The sequence below is a fragment of the Vicia villosa genome, linkage group LG1 (genome assembly GCF_029867415.1).
Source record: "Vicia villosa cultivar HV-30 ecotype Madison, WI linkage group LG1, Vvil1.0, whole genome shotgun sequence".
Lineage (NCBI taxonomy): Eukaryota > Viridiplantae > Streptophyta > Magnoliopsida > Fabales > Fabaceae > Vicia > Vicia villosa.
Window position 1 is genome coordinate 34,837,415 of NC_081180.1, and position 12,236 is coordinate 34,849,650.

General features: G+C 35.7%; 2 protein-coding genes and 1 long non-coding RNA gene across 3 annotated transcripts; 2 read left to right on the forward strand and 1 right to left on the reverse strand.

Moving 5' to 3' along the window:
- The first annotated feature begins 713 nt into the window (after positions 1-713).
- LOC131604172 (uncharacterized) lies at positions 714-2,501 on the forward strand. The gene is made up of 3 exons (XR_009284620.1): positions 714-1,358; positions 1,461-1,556; positions 2,419-2,501. It is a non-coding gene; the product is annotated as an uncharacterized LOC131604172 (long non-coding RNA).
- A 6,161-nt stretch (positions 2,502-8,662) lies between these two features.
- On the forward strand, positions 8,663-10,959 carry LOC131633921 (pentatricopeptide repeat-containing protein At1g08070, chloroplastic). Its single transcript, XM_058904599.1, has one exon. The coding sequence runs from the start codon at positions 8,706-8,708 to the stop codon at positions 10,914-10,916; it is 2,211 nt and encodes a 736-aa protein (XP_058760582.1). The 5' UTR covers positions 8,663-8,705; the 3' UTR covers positions 10,917-10,959.
- LOC131633929 (early nodulin-93-like) lies at positions 10,956-11,803 on the reverse strand. The gene is made up of 4 exons (XM_058904611.1): positions 11,670-11,803; positions 11,512-11,573; positions 11,331-11,406; positions 10,956-11,236 (listed from the first exon to the last, which is right to left on the reverse strand). Exons 1-4 carry the CDS (start codon positions 11,764-11,766, stop codon positions 11,148-11,150), a joined length of 324 nt encoding a protein of 107 aa, XP_058760594.1. The 5' UTR covers positions 11,767-11,803; the 3' UTR covers positions 10,956-11,147.
- Between the last annotated feature and the right edge of the window lie 433 nt (positions 11,804-12,236).

Below are 12,236 nucleotides of genomic sequence, written 5' to 3' on the forward strand. Positions count from 1 at the left end.
AGCCTTTCGCCTCCTCTATTCCATGCGCCATTGTGAGCGGGACATGAGATTCTTCCCTTTGTAATTGTTAGAGCCATAGGTTTTTTTGTATTGTGACCTAGAATTACTTCCTATATTCCATCGAGGAACCTCTTCCAACCTCGAAATTCTTCCATTTACCATGGTCTTGATCCCACCTATGAGCAGGCCTGGCCCATTTTCCTTTTGGGGCTTCAACAGTTGGTTTGAAAGAGGACTGGTTGTTCGTACGAAACCTCAGTCCCCCATGGTTCTGGATTCTAGGAACTCCCCTCTTATCGAAGGTATACCTGTTGTTCATATTCTTTAGAATTCTCATTTCCTTAATCCTTATCACTACAAGAAATATGTCATATAGCATCGAAACCTTTTAGTAACAGTTAAAAAACCGTAGGTATAGACTCTTTTTACCTATGTTACATATTGTTTATTGACCGTGGGTATAGTTCTTGCTTATCTTTTTGGTTACTAGTGATAGGTAGAAATAAATACCATATTTATAAAAAAGGACCATAAGAATGGAATTAAATACCAATATTTATTATATTAATTTAAAAAATGAAAAATTAATACTATTAACTTATCCAATCAAATATAATTTTATAGGCCACTTTAAAAAAATAATTCAAATAAAAAAATCACGTTATATACTTTGGAAAACTCTGTTATAAATTTTTGTAAACATTAAAATATTCTTTAAGTCTGCTACTCAAACCCTTTTCACAAATGAAAGAGGGAATTTCCGCGCTCAAATTTTCGTCAGTCCCGCAAACCTTTTCACAACCCTAACCTAAAACCCTTTCAGCTTTAATTCGCGTGTACTTCTTCAACCTGCCGTTGCGTCTCCTCACACGAGTTAGATTTTTTTTCTACCTTGGTACAGTCATCGGCGAGTGAAACTTATGGTGGTTGTTATGAGTTTTCTATCGAGTCTCAGAATCGTAAAATCATTTTTCTCACTCATATTATGTGCAAAGAAACTTAATGAAGGTAAGATGTTTGTTTCAATTTGGGGATTTAGGGTTTATTCATTTTAATGCCCATGGAATCATTTGTTGATTGTGTTTGTTTTGATTTTGGAATTTAGGTTTTGTTTCTTTTATTTCCAAACTACTGGTACTTCTTATGTCTATTTCAGGAGGAATTGTTTTTTAAGAGAAATATTTTAGGCTGTGGATACGGATAGAAGTGGTATAATAACTCTCAAAGAAATCAAAGCTGGTCTAAGAAGATATGTGTCTATCATTTGGTTTGGTTCTAATTTGCAGAGAGTAAGAGTAAGGGGGTTTTGATTTTAAGTTGGTAGTTCAGATAGGTCTTTTTACAATGATTTGGAAAAGGTTATTGAAACCTCTAATGTCATAATGTCGCTAGTTTCTTTACATTGATTTACAATGCCTTCTATTTTTTTATTTATGTATGTTGATTTACAATGATGTCAGGTATCTCAAGATCAAAGACTCCGCGAGCAGGTTCGTTCAGTTTGGCATTTGTACGTTTCAATTAGATTCATCCAACCAGCCATTTGAAGCTTATATGTAATCTCACTTTCTCTCTATCTTAATAGATTATTAGCATGTTGCTTTACGATTACTGACAAATGATTTATTATATTAATTTTTAACCGAATTATGAGAAAATTGTAGCAAAGTGACATTAGATTGAGAGCTATATAGATTGTTAAATTGGTGTTGAATTCTTATGTACTGAATCACATTCTTTATGTATTTGATACACTCAATTTCAAACCTACATAATTTTGCTCTCTGTTGTATTTTTAATGGAACAACTAAGTTTTGTAAAGTATTAACTCATCTTCCATAGTGACTTTAGTTTTCTCTTGCTTAAATTTGTTTGACACTATGTGACTGGAAAGTGGATTTGATTTGGATATGAAATACATCTCTGAAAATATAATATCTATGGGATTTTCTAGCGGTGATTTAGCTTTGAAATTTTTGGTTACATTGAGATATATTCTTAGAAAGTCAATCTCATTTCAAACGATAGTTAGTAATGAGTCCATTTGTAGGGGTTCTACTGAAGTCACATTGAATAAGTAATCATGTTTTTATTAAACTCATCATAAGGGATTATTATATTTATTTCAAAATTGGGATTCTATTATATGCCCATTCTTTAGTACTAAAAAATGGGTAGAGTTGAAAGTCAAAGAAATCTAGAATGGAACTAGAGATCACTTTCCTTCTAGTTAATAACTCTGGACCCAATTTGTGGGTAGTAAGGTATGGTTTCAACAATAGATTTTGATTATTGAAATATTCTATAAGATGTGATATAATTGTATCAAACATATGGAAATACATGAATGTCATGCTATTTAAGTGTAACTATTCTAATTAAAGTTTGTATACTCATTATTATTTTGTTTATGTTCAGCAAGGATAGTTATGTTGAAGGATCACCATAATTCAATAGTCATAGAGAAAGAAAGCAACACAACATCTATGTTAGAGGCAAGTATATTTTTTAAATTGATATTTTTCTTATAATTCGAGAATTTAAAGCTATGGCTACCGATCATAACATGATGTATTTAAAGATGTAATGTTGTGGCTTTCCTTATCAGTGCATTTGATCCTATGAAAGGATTTCCATGAGTTAATATACAATGTACTTTAGATTTAGAGTTAAGGATTTCATTTATGTATAACATGCATGTGAAATTTAGATATAAAGCTACAAACTTGATAACATGCATGTGAAATTCACAACCAGACATTAGTTTAGATGCTAGTAGTGTGGATATTCAAATGGAGCTTCAGCAACTCTTTCATTTAAATGCTGCATTTGATTTGACACAAGTAATTAGATTGGATATTCAGTTTGAAATGCTTGACTATATAAGTATATATTCTCAACAATTGTATATTTTGATGAGTCATGCATCTGCATCTGTTCAGGGGCTTACTAGTTGTATTGAACAGAAGAAAAGCAAACGAGAAAAACGTGAGACTTTCAGCAGCACATAACATGGTAAGCTAAAGGAATTATCATATTTATAGTTTGTAAATATACTTACTCATTTGGTAATTTGTATTCTGAGACTCTTTAGATCCTACTAAGTATTATAAAATTTGGTCTGCTATGAGTTGATAAAGGCTGAGTTAACAATTTAGTATATAGAAGTTATTATTCTGAAGTTTTATTTATCTGTTTATATTACTTGACATGTATTGATCATACCTTATAGTCAAACAAGCAATTTTTCCGTGGATGAATGCCAGGTTACAAATTTTTAACTCATCTCACCACAACAACGGTGAGATATTTTGTTTTATTTATGTTGTACTGAGCATATAAATTTTCTTTGATTCTTATCACCTCAACATCTTTCTACTATGTCTATAGGATAAAATTTAAACTTTATTTGGCTGATTTCTCTTTGTTGTATGATAAGTATTGGTGTTTTTATTTAGTTCTTTCCAAGTTTCATTTTATCTTATCCCATTTATTTTAATATTTCAGGAAGAACTAAAAAAATACAATAATGAGGCTAAAACCAATCGGTCCATGCATTGATGAATGAAAGAGAGGAAGATTAGAAACAGCTTTTATGTTTTTGTGTTGTTGTAACATTTGTTTCGGCAGTTGTTATTATATAATTGATATTATTTTGATATGTCTAACATTTGTTATTTTGATAATATAAATGAAATTTTTTAATTTGATGTTGCTTTAAATTGTATGGTGCGTGTAGAAAGAATTGCAAAAATTTAATTATTAAAATACTATATTAATTATGGAAAAAATATATTTGTAAAAAAAAAAAACATATACCAACGACTTATTTCTTCCTATGCCAACGAAAATATGCGGGGGATAAAGTTATTAAATAGTGTAACTAGTTGTTGCTTTCTGAAGTTTTGTCCAACCCTGAAAGTTGCTGTTGGTATAAGATATTGGGACAGCAAATTGGCGTTGGTATAGCGAACTATAGTTGACGGAAGCAAATGTACGTTGGTATAAGTTTTTGGACATTTACCAACGCTTTTTAGACCTTTACCGACGGATTTTTGCCGTTGGTAAATGTCAAATTTCTTGTAGTGTATGTAGCCTTTGATGTTCTTAGCGGCCTTCTTGTCGAAGACCGGACTGCACCTCGGGCAGAGCACAACCTCTGATTTCTTTCGCTGGCACCTGTGGAGGAACTCAAGCAAACTCTCAATTTTCTTTGGGAAAGCCATCTGGTTGTATTCTTCTTGCCTTTTGTTCTCTTCATCCAATTCCATCTCAACCTTTTGTGAAACTTCGACCATATTGACTTTGACACCTGCATCTTTAGTGATGTCCATGTCCCACAACTTCACTAGAAGGCCTTCAGTAGCCTTAGTCACGTCATCGACCTGCACGAAACTATCAGCAGTTTCTCTTGTCATCATCTGGGTGGAACCCTCAGTAATTTCATGTGTGACATCCTCCTCTTCGACCATAATCACTTCTTTGGACAGTCTTCAGTAACTGCAACCATGTTAATTGTAACGGGTTCAACATAATGTGCCTCAGCTACTTGCAGGGGGTCTGCATCGATCCTCATTTGGGTTTTTGATTTTTCCCCAAATTTCAGCCATCCTTCAGTGATTGCCTGTTGAACGAGATCCCTAAAAGAAAACATTGAGATGTCTTATGGCCCAAGAAATTATGATATTTACATAAACCCCTCTTTTTCCTTTGTTCTAAAGGGGGTATTTTAGCACTGGGAGGTACTATCATTTGACCATCTTTAACTAACAAATAAAATATTCATCACATTTAGGTACGTTGAAGGTATAAGTTTTCTTAGGGAATCTATCTTCCTTATTAGGTTTGACTGGATTTTTACCATTCGAAGGCGTCGAGCCCTTACAAGAGTAAGGGGGTCTTTGCTTAAGTTCAACAAGGTCTATTTCGCCCTCTTCGATATCGAAAGGCTCTTCATAACACCCTTGTTTGCCTTCATCGTATTCGACACAAGCTATCCTTTCTATTTTATTATTCTTACTTGCTCTAGCTTTCTTGATTTTCAAGCGTTCTATTTGTCAAACCCTATCACCCAATTGGGCCATGTCTCGTAGGTGTTGGGTATCTAGTTTCTTCCTAATGGAATAATCCAAACCTCCTGCGGCCATTTCGACCAACTCATGTTCAGGCATCTGAGTAAAACATCTGGCTTTGAGTAAACGAAACCTATTTAGATAATCATCTATTGGCTTAGTGAACTTTCGCTTCACACTTGCCAATTCTTTCAAGCGAATCTCGATTCGTCCCATGCCAAACTTCTCATAGAACAATCTTTCCAATTGTGCCCACCTATGAATCGAATTCGTTGGCAACATAGTGAACCAAGTAAAAACATTTTTTTGTTAACGAACTTGGGAAGTAATTAATTCTAAGGTTCTCATTCTTGGAAATTTCGCCTGCTTCTATTAAGTACCTAGCCACATGTTCGATAGTAGATTCGGTAGTGTCCCCCGATAATTTGGTGAATTTGGGACCTTCCATCTAGGGGGAATATCCGACTGTAGGATGTATCCGTTCAAAGGGGAAGTGTAACTTGGCCTATGAAGGCCGACATTTACACCTTTTCGAGCCACGATTTGTTCGACCATGGTTGCCAAATTGTTGTCTGCTACCATATTATCATGTTGAATCTGATGTATGACTTCATCAGCATTCTGGTTTCTATCTACCATTACTACCCTTGGTTCTATCTCTCTTGGGATATGTTGTTCTTGCCTAAGAGGTTCGACCCTTGGTGGTTTGACATCCCCTCCTTGATTTACCATATTAGGCTGGGGTGTATTTCGTTAATTTTGGTTTATTGTTGGGTTTTCTCCAAGAATCGCCCCTTGATTTTCTCTTATCCAGTGCCTTTGAATTTGTGGTGGGAGTTGGGGTACACCAACAAACACAACGATGCACGTCATTTGCGTTGCCACGTGCTGATTCGCTTGAGTGGTGTTTCGTATCAAAGGGTTAAAAATGGTACCCATTGTCTGTGCAAGCATTTGTACCATTTCATGGTTGCTCTCGTCAATTTGCCGCCTGATCACTTATGCAGAGTTATTTGTGAAATTTGGCATTTGGGAGGAGAATTCTGCCCTAAAAGGCTGGCTAATTTGACCCATGTTATTGACAGCAGACCCATAACATTGTAATGGAGAGGTCATGTTCATTATAGGTTCTGAATATGTCGAAGTGAAATTATGCAAACTTGCCATAAATGAAGTTGGCATGCCATAGGGCTGTTCGCGACCATTCAAAGGCATAGTAAAGTCGGGAGGCCCTAAGGGCCTTTGAGGAAACATTCCCCATCGGAGGGGGGGGGGGGGGGGTCCCTGGGGGTCCCTATGATCCTACATATGTCAAAATAGGGCCAGTTTGAGTGCTCGACTGCATTGGCGTCGAACTTGTTGAAGATACTATATCGCTTGAAATAGGTGCTGCTATCGTAGTTCCCCCTGTCGAAGTGACTGGGGTAGTACTTCATTGTTGTAAAGGGGATTTTGACTACTTGGCTGACTTTGATTTGCCATTTTCCAAATGTATCTTCTTTTGGGTATTTCTTCGTTATTTGTGGCTAATTTTCCACTTCTAAGTCTCATACAATGAAATAAAATACTAGAAAATAATGAAGAATTTTGTTTCTACTAGAACAAATATTTTCAAGCACAGGTCCCACTGGGCGTGCCAATTTGTTTAACCTGGAAATTTGTAAACAAACGCTAGTCCTTCAAAAACAAGAATCTTTGATTACTCATAGGATTGACTAGATTGATCCTAGGACATGTGCTTTTTTATTTTAAAATTTGTTCTTAAGAATGAAGGACATTTCGACAATGCTCATGTTCTTATGATAGCGTTTGTTTTGATCTAAGTGATTCTTTAAAGTAATATCATAAACTTGTAAAGAAACAAAAGAAAGACAATTGAAAGTAACTTGCAAGAAATAAAATTCTGTAAATGATAAGTTATAAAACTGTAAAAAGATCAAGATGGTGTCTACACGTACATTCTCAAGAGACTCTTTTCTCAACACCCAAATACTTTGAGTTTTTAGTGAGATTTTGTACACAAATGAACACACTGAATCCTAACACTAAGACTCCTATATATACTACTTCGAAATAACCGTTTTTGACGGCCTTTTGTTTAGAATATGCCATGTTTTGCTCGACATGTCTCCCTTTTGTCATGAGGCTCCACGCGTCCTCTGGAAAAAATGGATATGGACGAAAGTCACTTATCCTTAATTCAAATTCAAACTTTCTCGTCGAATGCCACTCCATTTGTCGAACCAATATGAAACTTAACAAATATTTCTAAGTCCATGTCCAACACTTCTTTCATACAACAAGTGACTTCGACAACATTTCAACAGACATGTTATTTTGTCAAAAAACTCGTAATATCTTAAAAGATATTTTCTTCCCTTTGCTGATACCATGGAGTCGAAAACTCCTACTAACAATGACATTCAAGGATAAAGAACTGAAATCACCATCATATAAAAAATGCATATTAGTTAGCGACTCCAAAAATAAATTGGTATAGTAACTCACTACTTTATGACAAATCTAGAATATCCTTTCAACCCAATCATTCCCAACACGAAGAGTCAAAACTATGTTATTCTTTTTTATGCTCTTGACACTAGCATGAAAGAAACCAATATTATTGTCACCTCTCTTGAGCCACTTACTCCAAAACCTTTGGAACAACTAAAAATCTTTAACTCTAGAGAAAGGACTAAGGGTTCAAAGTTTTGTAACAATCGTATTTTGTTGGAGAGCTCCCTTGTCCGCTTTAGAGTCCAAAGAGTTATCTTCCTCCCTAAACACCGTAATTCTAAAATACAAATTTCCAAAAACATTTCTAATCCAAAATTTGAGAGAACCTTTCAGTTATTTGAGCTTTTCTTTAAGAATCAAAGTTTTTCAACCAAAAATAAAAAAGGCTTAATTGCAACTTTGGTCCCCCTATTTTGTCTTTTTCTCGATTTTAGTCCCCTCATTTTTAAAACCACGATTTTGGCCCCCCTTTTAAATTTTCTATTGAAAAAGATACATGAATAGGGACTAATTTTGCAGAAAAAGGCAAAATAGGGGGATGAAAATTGCACAGAAAGCTTAAAAAGAGGACTAAAATAGTGATTTTTAAAATAGAGGGATCAAAATCAAGAAAAAGACAAAAATAGGGGGACTAAAGTTGCAATTAAGCCAGTAAAAAAAGAACATCCAAATAATTTTAAATCGAGCTCAAGCAAATCACGATGGTGTAGTTAGTACTACATCTGGTCCCATTTATAAGAAAAGATTCTCTTTTTAGATACATTAAATAAATAATGTATCTAGACAATATGTTGTCCAGATACATTATTTATTCAATGTATCTAAAAAGAGAATCTTTTCTTATAAATGAGATCAGAGGAATAGTTGAATATGATAGGTTTCAGACCATAGAGTTGGTTCATTCATTGTGATGCCTAATATTATATGTTAAATATCTTTTAAAATACATAAAAAATAATTTTTTTATATTTTTATTTTTGAGTAAATTGTTTTTTGAATTTATTTATGAATTTTTGAAACAAATTTCTCCTAATATTTCATATTTATCTTCTAAAACAATCATCTAAGAAATGGATTTGGTTCAACACAACCGCCACGTAACAAAACACAGTTACCATGTTGTTAGTGTCAGGTTCACCTTCCATTCTTCACTTTCTTCCCGGTTCCGATCCTCCTTACAAGATTCTTGAAGAACACCCTTATCTTAAACTCCTCGCACAATGCAAAAACATCAACACCTTCAAGCAAATTCACTCACTTGTCATCAAAACCGGTCTCAACAACACCCTTTTTGTTCAAAGCAAACTCATTCAATTCTGTGCCGTTTCACCTTCCGGCGACCTCTCCTACGCTCTCTCCCTCTTCGCAGAAAACGAACCACAGCACAAACGCAATCACTTCGTTTGGAACTCTCTCATTCGTGGCCATTCTTTGAGCCCTTCTCCCATTTCCTCTTTACACCTTTTCACTCGCATGCTTAACAATGGCCTTCAACCAAATTCTCACACTTTCCCTTTCCTATTCAAATCATGTGCAAAAGCAAAGGCTGCACATGAAGGTAGACAGCTCCACGCTCATGCTTTGAAGTTGTCTCTTGATTTGCATCCACATGTTCATACTTCGCTCATTCATATGTACGCTTCTGTTGGTGAATTGGACCTTGCACGCTTGGTGTTTGATAAGAGTTCTCTGAGAGACGCGGTTTCTTTTACAGCTCTTATTACTGGGTATGTCTCTCAGGGTTATGTAGATGATGGTAGAAGACTTTTTGATGAAATTCCCACCAAAGATGTGGTGTCTTGGAATGCTATGATTGCTGGGTATGTTCAAAGGGGTCGTTTTGAAGAAGCTGTTGCTTGCTTTCATGAGATGCAGGAGGAAAATATCTCACCCAATAAGAGTACAATGGTGAGTCTTCTCTCTGCTTGTGGTCACACTGGGTCGCTTGAATTGGGTAATTGGATAGGTTTTTGGGTTAGAGATAATGGGTTTGGTTTGAATCTTCAGTTGACCAATGCACTCATTGATATGTATTGTAGGTGTGGTGAAATTGATACTGCTCGTGAGTTGTTTGATAGGATAGATGAAAAAGATGTGATTTCGTGGAATACTATGATTGGTGGTTATTCTTATTTGAGTTTGTATGAAGAAGCACTAGCGTTGTTTGAGGTGATGCTTAGATCGAATGTTAAGCCTAATGATGTGACCTTCTTGGGCATTCTTCATGCTTGTGCTTGCCTTGGTGCTCTTGACCTTGGTAAATGGGTTCATGCATACATAGATAAGAACTTGAAGAGCAGTAGCAATGCTTCTCTTTGGACAAGTCTCATTGACATGTATGCAAAATGTGGTTGCATTGAGGCGGCAGAACGGGTTTTTAGAAGTATGCATTGTAGAAATTTGTCTTCTTGGAATGCCATGTTATCTGGATTTGCCATGCATGGACATGCAGAGAAGGCTCTTGCACTTTTCTCGGAAATGGTCAACAAAGGATTATTTCAGCCAGATGACATCACATTTGTTGGGGTATTATCTGCTTGTACACAAGCTGGTTTGGTTGATCTTGGACACCAGTATTTTAGGTTGATGATGCAAGATTATGGGATTTCTCCGAAATTGCAACACTACGGTTGCATGATTGATCTCTTAGCTAGAGCTGGAAAGTTTGAAGAAGCGGAGATTCTTATGAAAAACATGGAAATCGAGCCTGATGGAGCAATTTGGGGTTCTCTCCTCAGTGCTTGCAAGGCTCATGGACGTGTTGAGTTGGGTGAATATGTTGCAGAACGTCTCTTTCAATTAGAGCCAGAAAATGCAGGGGCATTCGTGCTTTTGTCGAATATATATGCAGGAGCTGGTAAATGGGATGATGTAGCAAGGATACGAACAAGGTTAAATGACAAAGGAATGAAGAAAGTTCCCGGTTGCACCTCTATAGAGATTGATGGTACTGTTCATGAGTTCCTTGTTGGTGATAAATTCCACCCCGAATGCAAAAATATTTATCAAATGTTGGATGAGGTAGATAAGCTTTTGGAGAAAAATGGGTTTGTGCCTGATACTTCTGAGGTACTCTATGATATGGATGAAGAATGGAAGGAAGGAGCTTTGAGTCATCACAGTGAGAGATTGGCTATTGCTTTTGGTTTGATTAGCACAAATCCTGGAACTCCGATTAGGATCGTGAAGAATCTTCGTGTTTGTGGAAACTGTCATTCGGCTACCAAGCTAATATCTAAGATTTTCAATAGGGAAATAATTGCAAGAGATAGAAACCGTTTTCATTATTTTAAAGACGGGTTTTGTTCATGCAATGATTGCTGGTGAAACTTAATGTATCTATTCAATATCATTTGCACTTCTGCAGAAAGAGATCTCACTGATTTGCATTCGTATGATTAACTATGATTGGTTGATAGTACAAAAGAACTCTCACTATTGAGATGCAAATCATTATTTATAAGTACATATGTGAAGAGTACACGGCGAAACTAACTTAATGTTGATTAAGAATTTAAGATTAGCCGGATGCATACATGCATCTGAATCCATGATAATTCATGCATTGGAGGGTCGGTTGAAGGAGTTCTTTCTTGCTGTTGCCAAGACGGTCTTGTCAGCTACTATGAAATATGCTGCTCCGGCCACTACCAACAGAATATGAGAGTAAGTATACACCAATGATTGTGAAGAGAATAGTTGCTCAAATGTTGTGACAGTAGTAAGAATGAGTAAACTAACCTGTGGAAATGATGAGAGCTTGTGCAGTGTGATTGAGGTTTGCTCTTGCCCAAGGTAGCATTCTAACACTAGCCAGCTGCATATCAAACATATATAGTTCTTCCAGTTAGCTATACACCAAAGTAGAATGTCGAATGACTGAAAGAAAATAGAAAAGGTGGAAGGAATGAGTAGTAGTTACAGTTGGAATGGCAGTGGCAATAGTAGCAACAACAGCTGCCTTAGCTCCAGCCATCACACCTTCTGTTTACACAACAAATGGAGAAATAAAAACATCAAAAACAAAGGAAACCGAAGATTATATTATAGATTGACAGTAATTAGTAAAGTATGCATTACGATGAGAACAGCGTTTGGCCATGGCCATCCTCTGATCTAGATAAGCCAAACTAGTTTTCTCAAGAGAAGAGTTAGCAGCAACATTTCTCTCTGCCATTTTCAAAGTTCGAATTGAATTGAATTGCACAAAAGCTGAGAATGAAATAAGTCTTTGTAAAACGGTGAATATATGATTGGTGTAGTGTTGAATGAAGTGTGTATGAGGTTGAGTGCATATTTATAGTGAGATGGTGAAAGAGTAGGTTGATTAACAAAAGTTTTTTGATAGAGAGATGAGTGGTACTAGGAAAGGAGGAGTTTGATGGTTTCAGATAAAATCCACCGTCTCATACAATTGTTTTCACTTTGAATTCTGTTATGATCAGATGTTTCCTTAGTTGTTTTCTTAATATAATAAAATACTCTTAACTTTTTTTTATGCACATGTTATTTTTCCTCTTATCCATCCTGTATGTCATTGTTTAATTATTTGACGCACTTTAGTAAGATAAAGAAAATGTCCTTTAGCAATGTGTATAGAAGAAGAAGGTAGTGGTTTAGAGTAAAGGATGGCTAGAAACCATGGGT